This window comes from Ciona intestinalis, chromosome 14 (genome assembly GCF_000224145.3).
Source record: "Ciona intestinalis chromosome 14, KH, whole genome shotgun sequence".
Lineage (NCBI taxonomy): Eukaryota > Metazoa > Chordata > Ascidiacea > Phlebobranchia > Cionidae > Ciona > Ciona intestinalis.
This window is the reverse complement of record NC_020179.2, coordinates 839,748-867,160: the sequence shown is the minus strand read 5'-3', so window position 1 is coordinate 867,160 and position 27,413 is coordinate 839,748. Positions and strand designations below refer to the sequence as shown.

At 36.7% G+C, this 27,413-nt stretch overlaps 3 protein-coding genes across 5 annotated transcripts in view; 1 reads left to right on the top strand and 2 right to left on the bottom strand.

The window, feature by feature from the left end:
• The first annotated feature begins 5,255 nt into the window (after positions 1-5,255).
• LOC100181383 (solute carrier organic anion transporter family member 2A1) lies at positions 5,256-16,128 on the top strand. 2 transcript variants are annotated; one of them, XM_002129342.4, is made up of 13 exons: positions 5,256-5,576; positions 6,122-6,249; positions 7,454-7,550; positions 9,131-9,215; positions 9,797-9,895; positions 10,031-10,224; positions 10,468-10,642; positions 10,857-11,021; positions 12,353-12,516; positions 12,901-13,067; positions 14,294-14,358; positions 14,700-14,814; positions 15,673-16,128. In XM_002129342.4, exons 1-13 carry the CDS (start codon positions 5,295-5,297, stop codon positions 15,851-15,853), a joined length of 1,917 nt encoding a protein of 638 aa, XP_002129378.1. In that variant the 5' UTR covers positions 5,256-5,294; the 3' UTR covers positions 15,854-16,128. The 2 variants fall into 2 exon arrangements, with proteins under 2 accessions (XP_002129378.1, XP_026693446.1); XM_026837645.1 differs by lacking the exons at positions 5,256-5,576; positions 6,122-6,249 and adding an exon at positions 6,353-6,705 and having other exon boundaries at positions 15,673-16,121.
• On the bottom strand, positions 16,120-27,184 carry LOC104266398. The gene is made up of 18 exons (XM_026837640.1): positions 26,935-27,184; positions 26,411-26,533; positions 25,780-25,957; positions 25,312-25,481; positions 24,997-25,131; positions 23,368-24,650; positions 23,125-23,317; positions 22,530-22,721; positions 22,020-22,076; positions 21,029-21,284; positions 20,709-20,959; positions 20,358-20,483; positions 20,188-20,273; positions 19,463-20,126; positions 19,184-19,276; positions 18,699-18,914; positions 18,198-18,380; positions 16,120-16,821 (listed from the first exon to the last, which is right to left on the bottom strand). Exons 1-18 carry the CDS (start codon positions 27,052-27,054, stop codon positions 16,651-16,653), a joined length of 4,497 nt encoding a protein of 1,498 aa, XP_026693441.1. The 5' UTR covers positions 27,055-27,184; the 3' UTR covers positions 16,120-16,650.
• Positions 26,955-27,413, bottom strand: part of LOC100179040 (early endosome antigen 1-like) — a 19,442-nt gene continuing 18,983 nt past the window's right edge. For both annotated transcript variants that reach the window (XM_026837638.1, XM_026837639.1), the window contains one exon: positions 26,955-27,081. The gene's annotated coding sequence lies outside the window, so the exon portion shown is untranslated. The remainder of the gene's footprint in view (positions 27,082-27,413) is intronic.

Here is a 27,413-nt window from a genome sequence, read left to right as displayed (position 1 = left end):
TCCAGTAAAATTACTGTGAACCTGCCAGTATTTAGCAAAATTAACAGGTAGTTTAAGGGTAAATTTTACAGTGAGTGACGTAAAAATTACGCGTAGTCACGTAAAAAGTACTGTTTTTCAGTAAAATCTACTGTAAAACTGCGCGTAAATTTTCAGATCTACTGTGAATATATGAGTAAATTTTCGATTTTGAGTGCGGTTTAACGAAAATTATACTGTATTATTAACAGTACTTTGCAAATTTAACAGCGATTTTTACAGTAAAATTAACAGTGACTCCCGTAGTTTTTACGTGACTCACTGTTAATTTTACTGTAAATATACACGTAGACTTTCAGTTTTGGTTGATGTTTACGGCGAAATTTACGGTGATTTTAGACGTATTTTCTACGGAAAAACGTAAATTTTACAGTTACTTTTACAGTTTTTTTTTACTTTGAAAATACACGTAATTTTTTAACGTGCCACACGTAAAAAGTGCTGCCAGTGACTTTCACAGTAAAAATTTCTAACAGTGTACGTGTTTGCCCAAGTACTAGGTCCTACAAAAAAAAGATAACATAAAAATTCAAAAAAATAATCACTCACAAAGTTACTTATGTGGTGACTTGTAAGCGGGCATATGGGGTGTATGAAACAGAACACCCGTGTAGTAACGAATGTCGTTGCCCCACCACGCAAGGATAAATATAATTTACATTTAGATCCAAGTAATTTCACCACATTGTGAACATAAATGGTAGAATAGGCTAAAATGTCATTTTTAATTAGTCAACATAGCCCATCAAAACTTTATTGATGAAACTGTAAGTAAGTTTTGTAATGAACTTTACCATTGGTCCCCCATAACTCCAGGTTCCCTCCGATCCAGTGAACAAACCTATGTAAATAACACAGAATTAGAAATATATATAGGGTTACATGTATAGTATATGGTAGGGTGGGGTGAAATGGAACACGTTTTTATTGTGTTTTTTTTATCTTCTTTACATTGTTAGAAATGGTGTGAAAAAACAACGTAGTGTATTCCGACGTTCCGTTTGCTATCCGGCAAGACTTTTAAATTATTCACACTATGCCTGGTAGCAGAAGTACCAGATATTTTACATTGTTTGATGACGAGTGCATTAAAGATTGAGCTTGTTTTGTTGCGCACACTTATAGCTATAAACAATTTTCACTCCAAAGCTCGACCTTTAAAACTTTGCAATTTATCTATATCTTGAGCTCTACCTTGTGGTAGGGTAATGCAGCAACTCTTTCCAGCAGGTGACGGTAAAGCGATAAAACATAACCCACATCACATATTCCTCTTTTAAAATTTACGTCTTTCTGTCTTTTTATTCCTTTCCAAATACCAAGAAGGGGTATTATGTTAGTCTACAAGGGTCGTAATAGCTTGTTAATAAATGTTAATGTTGGATTTATGTTTTCTACAGATTCATTCAGCCCCAAACGATTTGCATTATTCATTTCTAAAACACGTTGTTAATTCAAAAATAAACCAGTGTAAGCAGTTAAATACGAAAAAAGTTATTTAACTTTTGTGTTCTGGCTATACACTGATTTCCCTGTGTTATTTTACAAAAAAAAACACCCAAAATAAGAAAATGTCTTCTAAAATGGAATTATATCAACACCGTTTCAGCTTAACTATATTTTGGTAAACTTTCTGTCTTAAACTAAATACTGTGCTTTGAGAACTGCATAATAAACCTCTGATATCTTTTACCGTTGCTATACTGACCACGCATCTTGAATGTTTCTATATAAAGCGCTGTCCAAGGGAATTTCCGTTGCTCTGTAAAATAATACATGTTGTGTTGTGATTGACCAACCTACATTGTGAATAGAACGTCTTATTTTACACAGCAAACACAGAACAGAGGGCTGCCGCTACGTCGTCGGTAATGACGCTCTTTTAGAGACTTTAGATTAAGAAAAACAGAAAACCAAAAGATAGTTTGTATTGATACTTAGATTGTCTTTTCATTATTTATATACGTCTGGCAATATAGACAACCCACTGGGTTGGAACAATTGCCGTTAAGTGACTTTCGGATACCTTCGAACACATTTCACCTATAATTGTAGCAGCAGAGAGCATCGAGTACAATCTTTTATGGCTGAGAAAAAAAAGTGTTTTTTTTCTTTTAAATATACTGAATTAGAATATGATCAATATCTAATATTTATAAAGTTATCCACATGGTTAATCCAACTAATTAAAAATCAAGGGCCTTTGTTACACTTTTGTTTTACAAAGAACGGTAAATACACCACAGAAACATTACGATATAAATGCACTTATTGATCATACATTTAAATAGGGCAACAAAAAGCAGCAAAAACACGAAGCAAGAAAACTGTCCCAACTTACCCCACCCTGCTGTTACGCAGACAAATATAACGTTTACGTCACTTTACCTAGAAAAAGCTGGTTTTAAATCTGTTTGTTGAGTTTATATTTATGCAAAGGTGTGGTAAAAACGATTATGCTAAAAGCAAATAATTAATATTCATATTTCGCTTCCGGCTAAAACGTTGGTAAAATCGGGCGTAGCGTTTTGTGTCTGTAAATAACCCTCAGCAATTTATTTGTATATAATTTGCAGTTAAATATAAGATCTTGCCAAAAAAGGCGAAATGTTATGAGTTATCGTTATATTTTATTAAATCTGAAGGTGCGTTTTAACATACTATTTCTAAACAAACATAGTAATATGTATATGAGGCAAACCTATTTAGGCTTGCGCGCTGTTTTATTTAGCTTTATGTAAACGGGCGGGGTCACGAAATCCGCCTTTTTATGCATTCTGTCAAATTCCATCTTAATTTAGCGGTTTTCGAGGAGACTTATTTTTTAGGATTAATTTTGAAATATATGAAGCTTTAATATAATACATTGTCATTTTACATCACCACTACGCACTTAGACGGAACCGCACTTATCCGTTTGCACGAATCGTAACCATCAATTATGGTTAAACGAGGTTAAATGCGGATATGCGTTTTTGTTCTGGTGTTTTTTTTGTAAGTTTTTGGCTCTCTGTTCAAATCAGCAACGCAGCAATGGTATACCTTTGTTCTCAGTGCAAGACATTGACGCGTACAAATCTGTTTCGGAAATGCAAACATTCCTTTTTCTGCAAAAACAGATGTCACAACCCCTTTTCTTATGCTGCATACCAAGCCTGCAGTAAGCTGAGACAGTCCGTCTCTTTGCAGGGTACAGTTTTGTTTGCCGAAGATTGCTTCGCTAAGCTTTTAAAACGCAGTTTTAGCCAGCTGATGTAGCGGTTAGATTTTATCAGCGCTTTAAAATTCTGCACAGTGTAATATACATTACCGTGTATGGGATTTAACCATGTGTTTCTTGCGCTTGTGTAAGCTACACCAACATAACAATGCGATATAAACCAGTTAGCCGTTTTAGTTCAAAATAGAGTTAAGGCATTTATAGCCGTGGTTCGCACACGCAAAATTTTCTAGCTATAAATGTCGTGACTGTAATAGATTGAACGTGGTTTCAAGGCATAAACAGTATATACCCAACACAAACCCACGGCCTTGACGGACGTTAAATTTATACTGATATCAGATTAAAAGTTTTTGGGCCAAAGATCAATTCTCACAAAGCTGGCCAATTCTCACAGTAGTTTCACTCGGCTCCAATATACACGAGGTTAATATTTTTTCCCAACGCTTTCGGGTCAATTTTTTTCTGTTTGTCTCAATAACTGTCTATGCATACATAGCACCGCGGTTGGTTCACCTTGCTTAACCTATGATAAATTCATTTCAAAATTCGGAAACCTTTTTTTTGTCAAAATTTTGTTTCAGTGCATTAATTTAGAGTTTCGGAACGAAATTAGAAACTTTTTTTAGTTTTAAGTCAAAAGTGCTCTAATGTTCATGACAAAGGGCCAGCGGCAAACCAGCCTACTAAGTATTGAAAAGAACGTTTCACGAAAATTTCTGACCAGGAGTATTTAGTGCTGTTGTAATACTGCGTTTAGCAGGCCGGCCCAAAACTTTCAATCGCTATGTTAGATGATACACGTATTATATTTTGCGTTTTACGGGCACGAATGTTTTCGTTTTTTTGTTCAGTAATCGAGTTACGTTTTAATATTGTGCTGGTTTTAGGTTTGCTATGATTTGTGTTTTGTTTATTTTTGTATGCGTATCACATTCATCTGTATTTTGAAAGTCCATTATCACGTTGCATTCGATTATTTGTGATAAAGTACGCACTTTACAGAATCTTGTCAGCTATTTCCGTTATACCTTTCCGCTGACACATAATTAAAATTCAGAATCATATCGAATACAGTATATAAGCTCTGCTAATAGTGTGTGTAACATAACCTATATCAATTCATTAAATCCTAAAATCCTTGTTTAAACAGCTTGAGAAAATAGACTTTGAACAAAACATTTAGGTATTCCTTTTTGTCGCTTTATTTTATGACGTTGAAAAACTCGCCTTTTTGTGTTTGAACACATTGTCCGTGGCCGTTCAAGCGTAATATGCATTGCAAAAGAATTCGCGGCGCCAAGTCTGCTCGATCAAGTCAACATGTTTATCAAGAAAGGGAAAGCAAAACCCAGTGCAAAATTGATCTAGGACAGTTTGACAAACAATAAAGAAACGACTTGATCCGGGAAAGAGTTTGCACTGAATTAGGTTAGTTGACCCGTAAAGACAGAAGTCAATACCGCAGGTGTGTGGTTCAAACAGATCTTTGAGTCGACGCCAAAAAAGGGGTACGAACACGCACTTCGAACTGCATTTCACAAACTCAATTTCCGTTTACGCTCGAAATTGCGTAGGTTACACGCGTAAGGTGGTAATTCTTTACAAAAAATTGGCGGCCCGTTTTAAAACAAAGGAAACAAAAGGAAGATTTTTGAACTCGGTTGCGCTTCATGGACGACATAAGAAAGTTTACATTGTCAAACCAATGTTCTTAAAAATGCAACCGCGATTTACAAAAAACGCACGCGCCGAATTTTCTCGGAAACTCTCTATTTAGCCATGGATGTCCTTAGCGTAAAACGGTTTGGCAGGTGTATAAACCAAACTCCCAGGAGAGACAGTACCAGAAGTAACTCGCCTAGACAACTCGTACCCGAAAGAGAAAGGTGGTTCGCTGACAAAACACGAGGCAGACTAGACTGTGGCTATAATATCGGAACGGTGTTTTCGGAACGGGGTAATAAAAGCATGTGTTCTTTATATAAGTAATGTCTTTGTTTATTCGCAGAAATATATAGTTATTGTTGTAAAGATGTCAGAATCGAATAGAACAGATATATTATCATGTACTGCGACTGTTGAAAACGGTCAGGAAAATCAAGACTGCTCGAAACGAGGGTTGATACGCAAGAAGTTGCTATCCATTCAAGCGTTCGTAGCATTTGTTGGCATTGCTTTATGCGGACAATCTGCGCTTGCTACTTACAATAAAAGCGTTCTGACTTCAATTGAGAAACGTTTTGGTATCGCAAGTTCTTTAGCGGGGTTTATTGCGGGGGCTTTTAACATTGGAAACTTATTATTTGTGGTCGCGGTGAGTATGCGTTTTATAATTGATCGATTTTGCAACTTACTATATTACTAGTTTAAGCTGATAAAATTCTTATTTTCGTTTATTTAAGCCAATTTTACGCTATTTACAAATCTTAGTGTAATGTATAAAAACCACATGCACATTATGTGCTCAAATTCGAATGCCCAGCGCTCGGGACTTTTAATTTAATGATCATTTTCGTAATGAGTCTTTAGTAAAACATGCGGTAACCTAAAATTTTGGAAATTGGAAAATATTAATCCCATTGTCACATAGTTAACGCCTAAACCTGAACTTGCCTGCAGGCGCGTTGACTTTGTATTTGGTACCAACAGATAAACGATTTAATCTGCGGTGGCATGCGTTGAGGTTTCACACTATATACGCATTTTAGCTATAATTTTTTACCTATACTCAAAGGTATACCATATTTTATGATTTTTCTTTTTTTTTGTAATACTTTTTTAAGTTAAATTCTTTTTATATTTTCATTTTTTGTGATTATTGGCTATGATATTTAGTAACGTAATGTATTTCTCTTTTAGGTAAGCAAACTCAGCAGCAAGTACAGTCGCCCACGTTTTATCGCAGTTGGTTCACTGATTATTGCCGCGGGTGGACTTATCAACGCCGTGCCTCATTTTATACACGGCGTCTACGAGCCTTCTGCAACGTGAGTGTAAAATTTTGCTCTTTTTCAGTTGTTTTGTTCTGAAGTACAGAGCCGTACTAGTCACATTTAGCAGGGTCTGAAATACTGGTGCTATGAGTAGGACCGTGTAGTTTTTAGAAGATGACAGTGTGTATTTAAAAACTTGCATTTATGATGTTAAATTAGTTAACTGTTAAATACGCCATAACCAAAATGTTGGCACGCGTAAAGCCCTCTCGCTTAGGAAACCTTAAGATTAAAGGCACGAGTTTTTAGTCAGAACGAATCTAAGATGAATGGATAAAGACTAGTCATTGGAATTAGTTCAGTCAATTATTCGAGTTTTTTCTTGGAACGATTTACAAACGAGCCGGCGGCGTATTTCTCTCAAGTGTTTATTGGTTACCGTGTTATGTAATACACTGTTATGTTGAGCCAATTTACTGGAATTGCGAGACAGCACCCTTACGTGATTAGGCAAGCGAACAAAGCGCAGTTTGGCTCAGCTAAGCAAATACGTTTTTAATCCAGCAGTATATTATTTTAGGTTTATAGCAGTTTATACTGTAATTAACGTTACAGATATACAATGTTTTGCTGACATTACCATTTAGGCGAAATATATATATTATACAATTGGTTGGACTTGAATTTTGTCTGTTACATTTTCGTAGCGCCAGATCTTTACAAATAAACAATATCCTTTAATAATTTACACTTTTCTAAGTATGTGTTAATCTCTGAAACAACAAGGATTGTAATAGCGTGAAAGCCGCTGCGTAAATAAATAACAATGTTATCGGATATACGAGTTACTGCTATATATTTGTCATGTGGTTTATACTGATGTCTAGTCAAAAACTGCAGTTTTCATATTTTTAACTTTTCTTGTCACCAATTTACTCCCGTGTGCTACTTAATTAAACTGCGTTGGCAGACAATATTGCAGCAAACAGAAACTTCTTTATAAGGAAATATTTAGCCGTTCAAGCTTATACTTGACACGCTCGTACTGCGTATATTTATTGTATAAATACCCGTATGGTGTAATGTAGGAAATTTAGTTTTATTAAAAAGCGATAGGCAGTTTTCAATTTCCGTGTGAACTAATTAAAATGAGTAGTTTTTCAAATTTGGTCTTACAGTAAAACAACCAGAAATATTTGAAAAAAGTTTTTTTACCGAAAAATGCAATTTAATTTTATTTTAATATTGTTTGTTTCAGAAACACGACTGCTAATGTCGACACAGCTGACTGCACCGAATCCTCCAGCGAGTATCCCTATCTGTTCATCATACTTGTTTTGGGACAAATACTTGAGGTACAGTTTATACACGCTAGGGTATTGTACTAAGCTAACTTCTAAAGAACATTAAGGCGTATAAGCTGACATATATTTTAGCCCGATGATCACTTATGGATTGTTTTAACTTTTTAGCCATACAGAAAAAAACAAATAACCACAAAGTTACAAATATGGTAAACTTATAAACGGGCACAAGTTGTTTGAAACAGGACACACGTATAACAAATTAACATTTTCGACATTAATGAATAGTACTATTCGGATCGTGTTTTAAACTAATAACAACAGTCTGTGGAAGTCGTGAAGATACAGTTTTATAATTTCTTTGGTTGCTACAAAAAGGTGTCCCAACTTCCCCCACTCTCTTATAATTTAACTGTGACTGTCTTATAATGCAATCCACGAGATTCTTAATAAATCCCGGAAATCAGAGGTTATGCGCACACTAATCGCCGAAACGAGGAGACGTCACGTTTGGCACATAAACAGTCAGCGGACCACCTGCGTACAAAAATCTAATGACTGTATGGTATGAATTATAATCTAAAACTTTCCACAATATAAAAACTCGCCTAAAATTTCTAGCTTTTTGCAATATGATTGTCAATGCTTTATTTTGACATCAACGTATTTATATTTCGTGCAAAAAAAAATTATTCGCACATCAAAAATTTTTCATCAAAAAAAATATTTTTTACTATTTTTTTTTAAATGCGTAACCATATTGGGAAGTGAAATGTTACAACTCTGTTGATTTGCGATGTTTGCCTTTGAGCTTTCTTGGTTGGTTGCTTCGAAAATGTGTATTAATGGCGCGAAAAACATTAACAATATAGTTAAACGTCTTTTATGGTACATTATCCACTAAAGATATTTAAGCAAAATTATTTCGGAATTGTTTTTTGTCGAGACTAAATGACATTGCTCCAGACTGTCGCCTTCATGTGCAACGGACCAAAACACACGCTATATAAATTAATATTTGCATATCCCAACGTTAAATCCTCTCTTCGAACGTTTACAGTAAATCAATACCGCGTATATGTCAATACCCCAATGTATATATAATGGTCTTTTGTCCGGACACTGCAATTTTCAAAACAGTATGCCAGTATATAGTAGGTTGGGGTAAGATGGTACTTGTTTTCATTCTCTTTCTCGCCCCATTTAGTAGTAAACAAAGAATATTTACATAACTATATAAGCATATCCCCACGTCTCTAAAAGAGCGTTGTTAATTGTTAAAATCAGGATCAGGTAATATGGGATATTATGTTATACCCCACAATTCTACTTACGCTTTAGAAAATACTTCAACATTAATTTAGGCGCAGTATTTTTGTTGCCCACTTCGCAGCATAACTAAAAACGCGCTTTATATGCCTGGTATGTAGATTTCAGTGCCTACACTACCAAACGTACGCTTTTGTCGTTGATTGCTTTATACTGGTCTGCTAACACGTGCATTATTAGCGCCAGTCTTCAGCTAGTTGGCGTGTACTGTGTTGGCAATTTCAGAATACTAGCTATGTAAAGGCATGGGTGTTTAAAACAGAATTGTTATATCTATTCATGCGTGTTGTTACTTAATACAGGGCATTGGAGCTACAGTTCACATACCACTTGGTTCTTCATACATCGATGATTATGCGTCAACTTATAACTCGCCGTTATATCTTGGTAAGTCTTTCTTATACCAGTGGCATACATATAGCGGTATAAATGCATCTGAACCACTATTTATATTGTATATAGTAGGGTTGGGTAAGATATAGCATGATCTTTTCTCGTCTTATTTGGTGGTAAACAAAGAATATTTACAAATTATAATCGTAGCCCCGCGACTTTAAAAGAACGTAAAAGAGATCGTGTTAATGTTCAAAACACTATTTAGAAATACGGGTTTTAGGTATCCCATCTTACCCCTTAGTACTAAATATTATTGTGGATTCGTAAGCAAGCACCTTAGCAAGTGGTGCAAAAAATCTGTTCCAGTCGTGAAAATAACAGAAAATATCCGCAGCATTCTGGTAAACGCCTGGAATTCCGCGTTTTGTTGTAAATTCATTAGTGAGAAAATTTAAGCCAATTCAGAAAATAGTAGCCTCGGAAAAATGCGGTAAATAAATGCCGCGCCGCAATACTAGACTTAATTACAGCAGGTCAACAAACAGTATTTAAATTTCAACACCATGGTTGGGAGCCAAGTAACTTGAGAACTCGTGCAGTGTTTTCAAAGAGATAATTGTTGGTGTTCTCAGGTACTTTGTTTGTTTTACAAAACTTTGGATCCGGAAGTGGTTATTTAATGGGGTCATGGACTTCAAACGTATATGTGGATTTTGAAAAAGTCAGACCAGGTAAATATTCTTGCAGAAATTTATGGTTGGTCACATTTCTATAAAAAAATGCATAGTTTTTAACATCTGTTTAATATTTCATTTGCACAAACATTTTTCTGTTTTCTAAACATTTTTTTGTCATTTTTTTGCCAGAAAATTACCCGGTTTCAAAAGACGACGAAAAAAGGTGGGTCGGAGCTTGGTGGCTCGGGTTTCTGATCATCGGAATCTTTGTCATCTTTACTTCGATTCCAATCTTCTTCTTCCCGAAGTCCATGAATAAGCAGGAAGACAAGAAGCAAAAAAACTCTAAGGAAACGCCCCAAAAGGATAGCAATGACACGGAGGTAAAAAACATGTTATTTTTATTGTAGCTACGGAAAACTAAATATTTTTTTACAAAAAAATGACAAAAAATGCTTATCTTTGCGTTTGTGATTATTTTTTGTATTTCCAATATGTCGGTTGTACTACGTCGCTTTAACTATTAAAGCCAATTTATGGTAACATGATACGTTTGTACCTACAAATCATGTGGTTATTACCATTTGAATGCCAGCGATATAATTGTTAATACAAACTCTTTTTAGTTGGTAACATTCGTTGCTGGTGACTCAACTGTTACGCAACCGGATAAAATCGACAAAACTTGCGACGATGCGAATATTTCTCAAATACCGTTACTAATCGGTGACGTAGAGGGGAAAGTCCCGGAATCTGAACTCGAAAACAAAGAGTCCAAACCTGAGTTAACCATGTATGAAGGTATGTGCTTGATTTTATGTATGTTTCAAATTCCCGAAAAGTGTAGTAGGGGTGGGGTAAGATGGGATATGTTTTTATACTCTTTTTACGTCCCATTTAGGTAGTATACAAAGAACATTCAAAGAATTATAAAATCGTACCGTCAGGATTTTTATAGAGGATTGTTAACTGTTTATAACACTATACTTCCCTTATCAGAAAATGTTGTTTACAGATTTTATCCAGACAATATGTCGTCTTGTCACAAACCCGTTGTATGTTCTGGTGATTCTCAGTTATTCTGGACTCATGTTCGTTGTCGGATCAGTATCTGCTTTCTTGCCTAAATACCTTGAAATTTCATACAAACGAACCGCTTCAGAAGCGAATCTTATGTTCGGTAAGTATAGTATATTTTATGTTGGTCCAAAAGCGTGCTGTCACGACCGACGCTTAGCGCTTTGTCCTGTAGCTTTTCCATACGAATATGGTATTTGTAACCGCATTCGATGGAGTCAGTTCTGACACGCATAAAGTTATGATATGATACGCTTGTTTAATTCAAAGAAATTGGCGTTACAATCCCCTTGAAACATTGCCTAATACGTGCGTTTTTTCTTGAAAAATAGTGTTTTAAACTGTTTCCGGCACACATGTATGTCTCATGTCAACAGCTGCGTTTTATCTAACTCGGTCAAACAAAAATCTGTTACTTCTGCTACCAGAAATAATGTAAATAATCTTTCAACGGCTCATCTAGTGTGAAAAAACTAAGTGACGTTCGTCGGAAATAAACTACGTTCTTCATACCAAGTGAGCCGCTAAGAAATCGACCAAACAATATTGAACTTTCGAAAATAAGTCTGGACTGCCTTTATTTATCTGACTACATATTTTTTATTATTGTGTTTTAACGAGCTTGGGACGTGGCATTTTTAGGCGTTAATTATTTTCGCTACAAAATGAAAGCGGCAAATTTTATAATATGTTGTAAAATATATTGACTTAGTTATATGCCCTATATGATTTCAAACACAATACTTGTTAATTCAAATCACGACACGCTAAACTGTATAAAGTAATTCACCCAAGTACGAGAATGATTGCGAAACGTTGTCTTTCCGCTTGCTGATTTAACGCAGACTTTTGACTCATTCAATCACCTTGTTGAGCGCCTTAAATTGAACGCACTGGAAACCCCTTTGTCAAAAACAAATAGGCAGAAATGCTTGCGAGGAAGACAGATTGCTTCGAAATTTCCGACCACGTTAACTGACGTGCATACAGCGTGTTACGCAATCATGCAAGCAGTTAAGGTTAACTGACCAAGCGTTATTTACACTTCGACACAAAACGTCCAAGTACAAACCTAACCCTGGAGCGCTTTGTGCGTTTTTACACTTCTGCTTCATAGCTTTAATTTCATCGATGATGAGCAATACCTAGGATCAATGTTAGAAACATATGCTGATCAAATTTTATAAGATTTGGTTTTAACTTACGCGCATATTGATCACGCTAAATTGCCCTATAGCATATTATATTTCAATGCCTGTTCCACACTTGGGACTTATTTCCTAATCGTGTTTTATCAATTAACAACGCTCTTTCAGAGTCTTAAGGATACGGTTTTATATTTATGTAAATATTTTTTGTTTACCACCAAATAGGACGATAAAATTGAATAAAAACACGGACTAAGTTACCCTTACCTACTATATGTTACCACAGGTGTTGCGATTCCTGCTGTCATGACCATCGGTCTGTTTTCTGGTGGTTTATTGACCAAGAAAACGAGGTGGGGAGAAAAGGCCTTACTGCGGTACATTGTGGCGATTGGAACTTTTTCTCCGCTTTTATTTCTTCCCAACTTTTTCATGGGCTGCTCCTTTGAGGTAATTTCATGCATTTATATATATTACATATCGTTGTATAGAGATAGTATACTGTTGTGTGGGGTAATGTGGGACACCGATAGCACCTTAATCCCATATTTCCCGAATATATTTAAACAACTTCGAACGCTCTTTAAGAGTCACGGAGTTACGGTTATGCAGTTTTTAAATATTTCTTTTTGAAAATATTTTTAAACTCTTGCCTAGAAAACGACCCGGAAATAACGTTTTTCTGTAAAATTACATTTTCCCATGTTGTTTTGTTCGTCAAAATCTAATAGACCAACTGTTAAGTTTAAAATCAAATATGTTTCTAAACTTTAGCTGGAAATTAAATTTTGGTAGTTCGCAAATGTTCCAACTAATTAAATTTGTATTATTTAGGGTTGTGGCGACACACCCCCAGGATTTAATGTGACTTCTGAAATAATTGAATTGGAATCGATAAAATGTGACTGTGATTTCAAAGCCAAGATCTTTGTTGCTTTGATGGCCACCATGACCTTGCTCCTATCCACTCTAGTCACCCCGATATACACAGTTCTTTTGAGGTAAATAGCTTAGTAAGCGAGATTGGATTACTTAGCAAACGTTGTAGCCGTTACTTCTAATCCTATTACTCAAAACTGGACAGCCGTAAACGGATAATGCTGGTGTAATCTCTCGGCTGTCTTGAGAATCCAAGGGGGAGCCCTTGACCCCAAAAATCCGAATACCACCTTCGTAGGCAAGATGTTTATTTTTGTGAAAGCGAAATGGATAATTTGTATCACCCCGGTAGAGATTCAGAGCGTTACGATTTCTTATTACAGGCGCTGTCTGATTGTCTGAATTATAGTGATTATTATAAATTTTAACAGAATACATTTTAAAGAGATGAATAGTTTTTCCAAGAGCACACGTCTATGCATTTGAATAACAGATTAAGTCAAATCTATTAGTACAACTTAGAAAAATAAACGTACAATAAAAATAATAGGTTAATAAAAGCAGGGTTCATGAATCTGTATATTCTTTGCATTTGAAAAGATTGCAGCGAATATTATTTATTAATGTAAACGTCACTTCATGTAGAATAAATTATGGTAAAAATTATGGTATTTTTTGTACTGCAAGAAACGTTAGTTGTCAAAACATTTGGCTTTGAAAAATTACGCCAACCAAGCTTTTCAGTCTGAAAAAGAGATATTCTTTACGCTTGAATGTTCTTTGCCACAAAAATGCGATAAAACTGAATACATATAGAGGAGAAAATGACCCCGAAATTGCGAAATTACGACTGTGTACAAAATACTCCTTAAAATGGCGTCTCGAAGGTATGGGTTATTAAAATATGATAAGTTGTTAAGTTACCGCCGACAAACTTGAAAGAGAAAATGTCCAATACCTCTTTATTTGAGTTATTACGACTCTGCACGCGCTTTGGGTATATCATTTAACACGTAATTTAAATCTAAGGGTTTAGGGTCAAGACTGTGTTTTAACCTCAGCGGTAAAAATGTTCAGTGTATAAAACTTTGTGTGTCTGCTCATGGAAAGCGTACGCTTACCATATATGTGTATAGATAGGGTGGGGGAAGATAGGACACCTTTAGCACATAATATCAAGATATCCTGATCGTGTTTTTAACAATTAACAACGGTCTATAACAGTTGTTGAAAGTTTACTACCAAATGGGACGAAAAATAAATAAAATAGAATAAAAATGTGTCATATCTTCCCCAACCTACTATATGAACCGAATTATATATACTGACATACACACATATTATTTAGGTGTGTGGATAAAGAAGACAAAACCACTGGAGTAGCTGTAATGTTCTTGGGCATTCGGGCCTTGGGTAAGTAACAACAATCGAAATTGTGTTGTGTGTGTTGTGTTGTGGTTTTTAAATAGAAATGCCATTTTTTAATTAAACTATGTAAAGTTATTTGTAAGCCACACGTTCCTTTAGGTTTATTGAAACTGTAGCGTTATTTTACCAGCAGTTTTAAAAGGAAACCGTAGCAATTAAATATAACGGCGACTAATTTATTGTAAAATGTCAACATTATTTATTTGCTATTTATTAAAGTTGCCCCCTTCAGAAAAGCCGGCTAAAATAACTGTAGAGTCTTAAAACTGAAAATATTGCAGTTGGCAATTTAAGTTTGGCATATAATTTAACAACGATTTCCTCAGGTCTTATTCCTGCGCCCATAATAACTGGCATGGTGATCGATGGTACTTGTTTAAGGTGGAGCGATGGTTGTTCGGAAAACCGGCACTGTTTGGAATATGACATTATACCTTTTAGGTGAGTTTGGTATCAACTAAAGGTATAGTAGGTGGGGTAAATCGGACTGGTTTTCATTATTTCGTTGTTCCGTTTGGTGGTAAACGTAATAATTAAAAAACCCAACAACAAAATGTATATAGATATAGAACAGATCGCGTATTTTGTTACGCGGCGCCTCGAAACTTTAGTACTTAAAAAGTTTTCGGTTATTGCGGATTAAGGTTAGTTCGTTACTCATACCCTTTTAAAAGGAAATGTATAAAGATGTTCAAACTACAGAACAATAAGCTAAGTATATTGTTCAATCATCTGGATAATGCGCTTAGATAATGTTTACCAGTGTGAATCCCTTTGTTAGTGTTAATATAATACATGGTCTACCTGAAAAGGCCGAACGATTATTGGATAAATTTTCTTTATGGCGGGATTCGCGTGTGGGATGTTTAAACCGCTGGCAGTTTTTCCTTTTGTATCTTTATGTAAACGTTCTAAAAGACAAGAGATAAAGCCAAGAGTAATTACTTGTGGTTGATTAATGGAGACAAGGAGTTGTTGTTTTTTTGTAGTTAATGAAGTGTTGGGTAATAAAATAGATATCGTTAGCAAGAGCATATACAGTAGGGTGGGAAAAGATGGGACACCTTTAGCACCGGTTCTTTGAATGTTCTTTGTTTACATTAAGACTAAAAAATGGGATGAAAAGGTGTCCCATTGCCCTCGCCCTATTATATAATATCCCATATCTCCAAACCGTATGTTTAAGAACTAAAAACGCTCTTTCTGAGAAAAAACATCAACCATTCTACCCCACCCTACTATATAATTTACTTTCGTATTATAGAAATTTCTGTACAATGACACACTTTTTTTATATAGGGTCAATTACAATATGTTGATGGTTGGAGGATTACTTGTATCTGCTGTATTCGGCGTTATATCTCTGATACTTACCACACACAAGCATTCGAAAACTCCAGGATTTTTTTGCCGCATTTTTTCCCGTGTAAAACGAAAAATTACGAAGAAGCCGACGAACGAAAATAGCTTAAATATATGAACAAATATAAAATCTAGGTTTTACTTGCGCAGTATTCAATGCACTGACTTAGGGGTGTTAATACGCTTCGAATACAGCTGTGTTTTACTTCACAAAATTGCGCAATTTTAAATTGAAATCAACTTTTCTATTTCCCTTTTCGCTTTTTGTACGGTGTTTTCTGTTTATTTCATTTTTGCTATGAATATTTTTTGTTTGTGACCAAACTGCTTTTAACAACGCCCTTTTCACTTTATATGTTTCATTTTTAAGGAGCAATAAATTTAACAAAAACTTTATATTAGCGCATTCTATTTGAGTTATAGTATGATATATATTTATATAATAACTTTAATAAAACTTAATGAAATAAAAGCTATTATATTCGTGTTACAGAAATATAAAAGTGCATATGATGTGCTTGCCATTTAAACGAAAAAATAAATATTTTTTCACAATATTTAAAAAAAAAAACGAAAAATTTCAGTTTACAAAAAGAAAGTTTCTACAGTGAAAATAAATTTAGGTTGTGAAAAAATAAAATGATGTACAGTTTAATACTGTTGTTGGATGCGCACCCTATAATGTCTGGGGTAAAAAACTTAAGGATAGAAAATTGTTGGCTTTTCATATTTGGCCATTTAACGACAAGTACTAGGTGTTTCAGTTAATTCTGAAAAAGTAGAACACACCAGGTTTTGTTTATATTTTTAAATTGGCATGTCTTAAAAATGTTAAAGAACCTTGGTTTATATAGGGTGGCTTCATTTAGTTTAGAACCGGCAAAATATACGATTTCCTGAGCAAATAAAGTGATCCTAATGGAGACTGTACGTAGCAGGTATGTAGCGTGGGGCTGTGACGTCATACTCTCTCGATCTGTACTTCCCTCTGTGACGTGATGATGACGTAGTACTGATAGAATCGATCGAAATGTCGTCATCGCTCAATAAAAAAGCTACAGGTACTCGACCTCTTTTAGAGCCAATCTAATAAAACAAGTTTAAAATGAGCTTCAATGGTTTCAACTTTGAAAATGGAAATCCTTTGTTTGCCCAAGCATTCAACACCGCGAGGGTAAATAGCATTGGCCTGGTCTTCACCTTTAAAACAGGTTTTATGCGATTACAAGGTCGGGGTGGGAGACTAATCCTTACAGTTATCGTCCGGGCATGCGCCAAGGTCACAACGAAAGTGAAACACCGAATAGGTTTACCGCTCACGAACACGAAATGGGTGTTCTATGGGAAAACGTACACCAAACAAACATTCGGAAACTTAATTTGGCAAGCAGTCCAGACAACAAACAACGTTAAAACCTCCATTAGTAAAGCAAAATGGCAAAAGTTAAAAATATATAAAAAGTAGAAATTTGTTTTAAAAAAAATGCGAAAAAGGAAATTTCTGTTAAAATAATTTTGCTTGACCATTTCGATAAAGGATATATTTTTCACAGATACATTCCAAAATAGCAACACTGCACTGATGGAATGGAGTAATGTCTGTAATGGGTCATCTATATATGCAAACAACTCGGAAAACACATAGAACTGCAAAGTGCCACCCACTGCAAACACACAAAACTCAAATTGTCACCAGAGAACAAATCGCTACCACCAAAATACTGCTTACGTTGAAATAAAGGTAGGGTATATAGTTCATAACGCCGTTATTCGGTAGCAGGCTGCAATTGAAAAATTTGGGTATTTCGAAAAATATTTAAGAGAATGTATGTAAAATACTTAACAATAGAGTGCCTTATTCCAAAGTTGGAATATATTATTTTTTATATATAGTAGGTGGGAAAAGGAGGCATTTTCATTCTATATCACGCCCCGTTTGGTTGAAAACAAAAAACATTCAAAGAATTATAAGACTCTCATAGACCGTTGTTAAAACACCACCAGGACATTTGGTAACATTTGCTAAATGTGTTCCATCTTACCTCACATTTCTATACTTCAAATTACATCACTAAATGAATACGTGACTAAACATGTATATGTTTTATGCACGCATTAAAATATATGCGTTACATGCAGTTTAGACAAACGCGTCTTGTTTATGGTATTGCATGCGCCATTGCATCTTATGTGCAGATGTATATTTACCTATCTTTCACGTTTGCAACGTCCCTGCACGCTGCATTAAACACGGGTCATAAGTTAAGTTTAAACTTTTTGCGGTAAAAATCGCTTTAAAGTAAAATAATAACCACAAATTGCAAAACTGCGGGTAGCAGTTCCTGGAAAAGATATGCATTACCGCTTTATTGATGAGATATGTATGCAAACTATTTCACGTAAACACCTAAAGGAGAAATATTGGCTTAACGCACTATGGGTCATGCCATTTACGTGCTTACCTGAACGTCACAGAAACCGTCAGCTTTGGAAGGGTTTACCACAATTACATTTTCTCCTTGCTGCATGCGTAGCTCTTCATGGTGGCTTTTGTACGGGCTGTCAACAGCGGGATCGTAATCATACAACGCAGTAGCTCGGCGCGTACGGTCTTGGCCTTCGGTATGCGAATTCCGTGGCGTAACCTGTATGTATCATCGTATACGTCAAGACAAGTCATAAGTTAAAACCACAACGTCTGGTTCTTTGTTTATGGGAAATTTGGATCGGGTCGGGGAACCAGTATTACAAAATTGCGTGGGCGCTGTAACCGAAATGCTTTTAAAAAAGTGGCAAAAAAAAACGTTAATCATCTTAATGAGAATATTGCCCAGAGAGTGTTTAACCAACAGTGTCAAAACTACTCTAATGCCCAATACAGAAAGCAGGGAAAATGGACATATTTAAAGCCATATATAAACTAGCAAAAACAATTTATTGCAAATTGAACAAATATGACTTACGTTAGGCGTAGACGTTGTAAATCTTTCCTTTGGCGAAGTATTTTGTGATGTCATGGGGTCGTGTGACGTCATAAGGTTGGGTGACGTCACGGGCGTTCGTGGGGATTGGTTTGGGGTATAAAGAACCTCAGAAGGTTTCGAACGTGTACCCACGGAACTAACTGTACGTACCTCAATGGTGAACGTTTTGGAAAGATTTAAATCCCCAAGAATAGCCTGAAACAAGGAGCTGAAGATATCAACCCATACATTGCACACATGGTGAAAATATGACTTAAACTAAACAACGCTGTTAAAATATTTCGCAAACGGATGATATAAACCAACTCAAAGTAAAATGTTTTAAAGGCCTGTGTTTAAAACAATAGCAAAAAATAAGCAAAAGTTTTTAGTTATCGTTTACAGACATCTCGCGTACATCAAAATAGTTTCTAATTGACGCGCTTTATTACAACTGTTCAGATGAAAAAAAAAATCTTTCTTACTTTATTGGTATAAGCTCCTGAAATCTGAATTTTACGGACTCTGTCCACCGATATTTCGTAACCAATAACTGGAACGTCGTTGCTTCTTGAAATCTGAAATCATATTGTGATGAATAAGAAGTCATAAAAGTAGATCCGCCATAAACAAAAATAAAGCTAAAGGTGCTGCCGTACTGGGTATCTAGTAAGTGCAAAGCCGAAAATTGTAACCGACAATTCGTCAATGAAAAAAAAAAAGTATATATAAGACAGAATTTGGCTAGTTAGGTTTTAACCCACCAAGTCAAGCACAGGCGGCGTCCAGCATATTATCATGCTCTTGTTTCCCATCGTCTTCTCGATCACCAGAAACGTGGGAGGCTGCGGTGACGTAAGCATCGGTGACGTCATCGAACGCTGGCTTGTGCGGAAATCGCTATGAGACAAAGATGCGCTGATGTCATCACGAACCAAAGGAGGTTTTCCGCTGATAAACTGAGCAGGAGTAGAAACGTCGGATCGGATTGAGTGATGTTTGGATGATGATCTCGGAGGCAGGGAAGAGGATCGGCTCTTCTCTAAAGAGGTCTTCGCAGAGGTCGGAGTGCCTGGTCTTACATACGAGGAGCATTCATTAGAACGGGGTTCTCTTTTACGGTCCCTACTGGGTCTGGTCGCTTGTGTTTTATTGTTTGATTGATTTCGTTGTCTCTGTGACCGTTTCGTGCTCGCTTTGCTGACGTAACTACTTTCTGAAGTTACGTAACTGGGATCGGACACGTCATCACGATGACGTGTTGATTTTTCACGTTTGTTCTTACTAGGTAAATAATCTTGAATCGAAATCGACAAGTCACTTTCGCTTTCATGAATTGATGATGACGTCAGTGAGCTGGTTCGTCGGGCAGGTGACGTCATCACGTTGTTATTTTTGAAAAAAGGCTTCTTTGACTTTTTCGACGATCTAGAAATAACGTACGCGACGTTATGATGATGTCACTCGTGACGTATAATAATGACGTTACCTTTCAATCTTGTCCGCTACGATCAGATGAGCTTGTTCTAACTTTTTATAAAGGTCGACTATCTTCTCCGGGCTTGAAGAGGCGCTCTGAAAAATAGAAATAGAATCTAAATACCTGACTGAATCAACTAACATAAAAGATTCAAAAATACAATCATTCCACAGTCGAACCTTTTTTCGTTTGTTCTTCCCCTTTTCCAACACAAAAGCTTGCATTCCTTCCACCTGTTCCGCTGCTACAAGATGCGCCAAAGGAACGAAGCCTATTTTACCCCGAACCTCAGCTAACTGGTAAAACTGAAATGAAAATAACCATTAATGTGATAAAATAGCTAAATTAAAATCACCTCGTGTAATCAGTTCCACTAACCTAGATGGCAAACTATAGTTTATCACTCACGTCAGTAATTAAAGTTAGAAAAGCGCACAATATACCAGGCAAAAAATGTGGTCAAAAAATTTAGTTAAAACGCTTAATGCCAAAATCGTATGCAATTCAGTTAAACTCGAATTAGCACATACTTTGCCACTTTCTCTTTCATCTGGATTACCAATTGCCACCACAGTGTCTCCCGCGAGCAACGGTAGGTCTGGAAGAAGAGAGTGTGTGATAGGAAGACTCTCGTTGTAGGCGGGTGATGGCGGCTTGTTAGCGGGCGCAAAGTCGTGTTTTGCAACGTATATGCGATGACTTGGGGAACGGGGTTGGGAAAGCGGCGATTTTTCTGTCAATGCTTTGATCAGCGGTGAGGTACGTGAAACATCAGAATAAGCTGCAAAAACAAAGTGATGTTTACGGCTGTGATAAATCTCTAGTGAGGGTATACGTAACCACAACGTACATTTGTTCTCAATATTTTCCGCGCTTTCGACGTCAATGTGTCTCCCAGTGTCTGAAAAGTCGTTAGTAACGTCGTTACTTCTTAGCAGGCGGTCCGCTTTGGAGAGAATGCTCTCGAAGCCGACTGATGACGTAGTTGAATCGTCATCGTTGACGCCAAGGGAAGTATCTGCCCTTTTCTTTTTAAGTCTTAGAACCAGTTTAGCGAGAATTTGGTCTCTCTCCAGGCATTTTCGTTTCAAGTGAGAGACTTTCGCCTAAAGGGAAAAAGGTAATGAGGCGATCGGTTAATTACGAACACAGAGCTCAAGTATTGGACTCGTTCCAAATAAAACGGTTCAAAGATTTTACATGATGTTTATGAAAATGGGTATCCGGTATTTGCAATGACATTTCTTGTGACAGAATACAACTCTTTTTTAGGGTAATCTTTCAAAGTAAAACGCATCGTTTGACCACATATCTGTGGTTAAGCTTCGGTAACTTTGAATTACTTGTAAAATATTCGCTAAGATAACTGTTTTGGTTAATGAAAGATTGGCACGCAATTTGAAGCTAGTATGGTATTAGTTTATGTCCATGGTTAGCTAATAGCGTTTACTATATAATTTCAATTTACACAAACACCAGGTGACTATGAGTGAATGAATGTAACTATATAGCTTTATATTTTCGTGGCCGGAAAACGACAGTCGCTATATAACAGGGGTGTTTTGTTTCATACATCTCGCGACAGCTGACAAGTTCAAGCCGGTGTAAGTCGTATTATGCTTGATGAATCTTATAAACAACTTGCTGAAAGACACGGACCAGGTGTTACGCATTATCAGGCATAAAAAACAACATGTCACTTTTTTGAATAATATTCCAATAAATACCCGACATAACAGCGGTAAATGTGTTGTGAAAAATAAAGGGCAGACATCTTTGTAGTTAAAATATAACAAAATCCGCCGGCTAGTCTGTGAAAATGTCGCGTTAACGGTGATTACCTTTTCCGGGGCAAGAGCAAGTTCCGCACCATGTTTCTTTAACGTAAGACTGGCAAACTAGAACGCAGAAGCAAGTCTTGTTAGGGAAAGTTGGTTAGTATAGTTCACATAACAGGAATGTTAATAAGAAGCGCCTTTGATGTGGCCCTTAAGAAGGCAATCAAGGCTAGGTGCAAGAACAGCAGCATTTTTGTGGAATGTAAATGAAAAACTCGCCGCCTGTAGCTTGAGTAAGATACAGACGACGAGTCAAGTAATTAGGTGTAGTTGACAATACCCTAAGCACCATAAAAGGGTAATGAATATGTTGATATTTACCTTGGCACACCAGTAGTCTAGCCACCACCATCACCGAAATTGGTTAATGAAAAACAAGACATTAAAAATGTTACAGAATGGCTTGCAAAATTAGTCTTGGTAAACATAATACACTTACAAGTTAGTTGAAAATAAACGTTGATGTTAGAAATTAGTAAGTTTCTAAAACATGAATAATAAACTAATGCTTACATTACTAGCGATGTATTCGAAACCGTCTTTTATTTCCTCCAGCTGCTTGGCTGAGGGTATGGGGCTAAGCTTTGGTGACGTCATACGACTTTGTGGTGACGTCATTCCGCTACGCATTGGTGATTTTTGATAATTCGGCGACGTGACTTCCTGCACTTCACTGAGAGGCAGCGGCGTGGACGTTTTGGGCTGCTTCATAAATAAGATAAGTTTATGAAGTATTAATTTAGATTGTGACATTCTGTTCTGTATGGATGACATTATACGGCAAGCCACGATAGAGAAACTGGGTTTTAATTAGGTTGACTCATTACAGGATATCCGCTACATACTTTAATGGCAAATGAAATTACATTCATACAGTTCGCTTTTGCATTTCAAATCAACAGAACGAGAGTTGACAATGTAGCAACTGAACCTTAACACGTATAGTATTTTAACCCACCAACCCATGACTCTCAATTTATAATTTCTTTACTTTGAACTAATAGGTTTAACTTGTACGGAACGGAAATAACTGTTGTATTTAAACATTACTCAAAATCCCAACTTCTTAAATTTAATTGCACCACACACGATGGCTATATACCGTCACCTCTTTGTTCTCGTTTTTCTTTGCTTCTTTTTGTTCGTCAAGCTGTTTGTCCAGAAGATGGGCCCTAAGGATCGCGTTCTTCTCCTTTGCTTCTTCCGCTTTCCTGTTTGCCGCTTCCGCTTCTTCTCGCATCGCCTCTACGTCACGAGCTATTACGTCATTGAACTTCCGGTCGCGTAACATGGTTTCGTAACTGTATAAATCGAAATATTAAATGACGAAAGGTGTTATGATATAACTTACTTGTCCTCGACCGTTTTAAGTCGCGATATTTCGCTCTCTAGCGCGCCCAGCCGGCGGTCAAGTTGTCTCTTGTCGCGATCAGACTGTGTAACTTCGTGGAACCACTTTCTAGCTTCCTCTCTTGCTTTCGTCACTTCCTGGATAAGGGTAGGACGGTCATCTGGGAGTAAGGAACCTGCAGACACAGTGCTTGCGTCTGTCAGGTTGTTAGAAGATTGAACCACAGTACTTTCGACTTTGATAGGTTTTACTTCAAGCGCTTCAGGGTCTGAAATTTGTTTCTTTTTCCCTTGTTTTGAAGGAGTCTTTATTTCAACCTCGGAATCATTTTTTTCTAACGAGTTATTTGAAACAGAGGAAGAGGACGTGGATTCATTTTCAGAAGTTAGGAAGCTTTTGCTCTTTTTATGTGAGGTAGCGGGCTCGTCATTGATCACGGATCTTTCGGAGCTCGAAGAAGCGTGTCTTCCTCTTCCACTCGCATAAGATGTAACAGATCGGTCTTCAAAGATAGGGATCTGAATGCTCGATTCCGGAAGAAGAGTTTTCGTATCATCTTGGACGGTTTTAGACCCATCAGGAATTACATCTACTGCTGATTCATGGCCGTCTGTGTCTGTGTGTACATTGCCAGCCATTGTAACGTTTTCAGATGGCAATGTCACAAGACTGATGTTCCCGCTTTTCCTCTGTTCTCCTATGCCGTCAGATTCTACTTTTTCAGTCGAACTCTCAGAAGAGGATGACACTGAATCAACATCAGATTCTCTTCGAAGTTTCGGCGAACTTTCTGCCTTCCTTGGACTTGCGTCCTCTCTTTTCAGCTCTCTGGTCGGAGACGTAAAAGGGGAAGAGAATCGAGATCGAGCATCCGGACTTAATTTTCCACGCGATGTTCTTGGAGTGTCTAACTCCACTCCAATGTCTCTGACAGTTTGGCGCGCCTCATTGATACCTTCACGTAAAGCACTTGTGGGTTGTCCGTCCCCTTGGTAACTCTCCGACCTCTGGCGAGGTTTTCTGTTCTCCGTTTCTTCTGTGTTCAATTTGCTCGCATTGAGAGAGTCCACGCTTCTGCTACCCACTTCAACTTTAACAGCCGCTGGCGTGCGCGGAGAAATGATGGACGCGCGTGATGATGGACGGTCGGTTGGTGGCGCTGTAAAGCTCGACCGGAAAGAATTGATCGGGGACAAAGTTAGTTCCAACAGACTTGGATCTCCAGTATCTTTAAGAGCTGCTTTTAGTTTTTCAATTCTTTCTTTCAGTGACTGATTTTCTCTCTATAACAAATAAGCTACAATGTAAAATGTAAATCCACACAAACTTATGCACAAAATATTAGTAGTTATCCTAATCTCCAGTATGTATGGCAGAGGTTGGGGAAGATGGGACACATTTTCATTTTATTTTCTCGTCCCATTTGGTAGCAAACAAAAAACAATCAAGGAGTTAAACAAACGTATCTTCACAACTTCCATAGACCGTTGTTAATTGTTTAATGCATACTCAGGATATTTGGATATTATGTACTAAAGGTTTTCCGTCTTCCCCACCCTAATATATGTACTGGGTTTCTAGGTTAACCCATAGAATTTAAATGTGCAGCCGGAAAGTTGTTGTTATTACCTGCAGCGCTTCAATCTCCCACTGCAATTTTTCAATTGTTTTCTGTTTTCGTTGAAGTTCTTTTTGAAGTTTATCAATTTCACCTTCGCATTCTTCAAGGCCGTCAGTCTTTCGCTGTAAATTTGCTTGCTTCATCTAGAATAAAAATGTAAACCGCAGTTTTAAATCACAAATTTGAATGTGACCAGCAGAAATTAGTACCAAATACAATTAAAAAAATATATGTCAAAAAAACAAAAACAAAGGTATGCGCATACGTACACACGCATAAATGAACACAAACAAGAACAATAAAGACAGAACAAAATTCCACACCTTAATAACATCTTTTAGTTCATCAATTTGTCTCTCATGCTCAACAATCTCCTCCGAGAGCTCTTCTTCTCTTTTTTTCATCTTCTTTTCCAACTTCATCGCTTCCTCTCTATGTTGCTTAGCAACGCTGTCCAGCTGGTGATGTAATTCTTCCACCATGACGTCACGATCTGGGAATATTAGTAAGTGTGACGTAGTAGCCCGACTTGGATGCTTAAATTTTCCGTTCACACGTACAAACATCAGTTTATTGGAAGTTGAGGTAATGTGTCAATATGGCCTAACCCTTTAGGTCCTAAAGGATGTAACCCATATGAAATTAAATACAAAGTGTGATGCCGAATCGGCTATAGATTACTCTCTATTTCGGCGTTTAAAATACATTTCGTGACTTGTCCAGACAATAGACGAAATATATTTTATGGTTTTATATTTACAGCATTTTATAGAACCATCTATGAATGAAACCTTTGACGTCTTCTTCCAGGCCCTTCATTTTCGAATTCAATTCTTCCGCCTCTTCTTCCAGCTCGAGGAGTCTCGCGTATTTCGCTTGCCGCTCATTGCTGCTTACATCGGAATCTTCGTCGCTTCCCGCCGGCTCAGCAGCATGAAATTCCCGCAATTCGATGCGCAATTCCTCGGCCTTAATAACAAGTACAGATAACAACTCAGGTTAAACGTGAACCTGTATTATAACAAACAAAACGAAATGAAAATGGTATGTGAACTCTAGTATTAATGACTATGTTACTATTTGTAATGAAGACGACAGCACGGGTATACTCTTCATTATAAAACAATGAATTGTTCTATGTTTATAAAACAAACATAACGTATAGAGTCGTAGACTACGTTCTACAGAAAAAAAGGGGAATACGGGACATTTTTAGCACATAACATCCAAATATCCTGATCGTGTTTCAAACAATTAACGATTGTTTATGGCAGTCGTGGGGATACGGTTGTTTAATTTTTTTGAATGTTCTTTGTTAATACTTTAAAAGGGTTGAAAATAGAAGGAAAATGTGTCCCATATTCCCCCACCCTACCGTATATTACTGTGCAAAAAGTAAAACAGATATTGCCAAGAACTAACTTCCACTTTTAGTTCTCTAATTTGTCGATTAAGATTTTCGACTTGTTCGTATTCAAGGCTCCTTTTAAGAGCTTCTAGTTGGTTCTTGCAGTTAGTACACCTCTTGTTAGCAAGATCCAAATCCTGTAAGGGTTTGGTACAAGCTGCTAATGACTGCTACGTTACTGGTTATGATATGTGTGGATTCTATATGGAACGTTTTAAGCACTACAATTTTATTCGTTGGGGTTATGCTATATGATATTGTAATGAGCAAAGGGTTTTTCTAGGTAAAATGTTTTGCTATTTATTGAAAAGAACCAAAAAATGTTAAGTTAGTATGGCTATGATCGGAGTAGGTATATAAACATGTTTATATACCAGCTCTGGTTTATGATGAATGATGTAACAATAAAATAATGCGTTGCATAGCTATTTAACCTATACAAGCCATTTAATACATTATAAATTCTCATTTATACTGCAATTGCATGTACACTAATCGAAATATTTATACGCTAACGACCAAAAGTTATTTTAAAAACCTCTTTCAGTTCGTTTCGCTCCCGATCCGAAAATATTTTATTATTTCTTTGCAACAGCGCCACCTGACCACGAAGAGCGCTGACTTCACGCTCTAGTGATTCCTTATCGTCTTGTGTCATTGCTGCACCAGCACCGTCTAGCAACTCCTGTGCAAGTTTATGCAGTCAGTGTACTGTTTTTATATGTTGTAAAAGTAGTTTCAGAGAGGAATAATAACAAGGAAATCAAGTTTCAGCAAGAGAAAATTCCCTCTAAGATGTTGTACTGCTGCATAAACTGAATGATGTAACTTAAGTTCATTGTTTACATTTTACAGCTTCATCAAACGCAACTTTCATAGGTTTGTAATTTCCTTTCTAAGTCTAGCTTGACATTCAATTAAGTATGCCTGCTAAAGCTAAACCAATACCAAACATTGTATCATTCAATTTGTACATATACTTTATGTCTAAAAAGACTACAGTCTGATGTCTTCAGC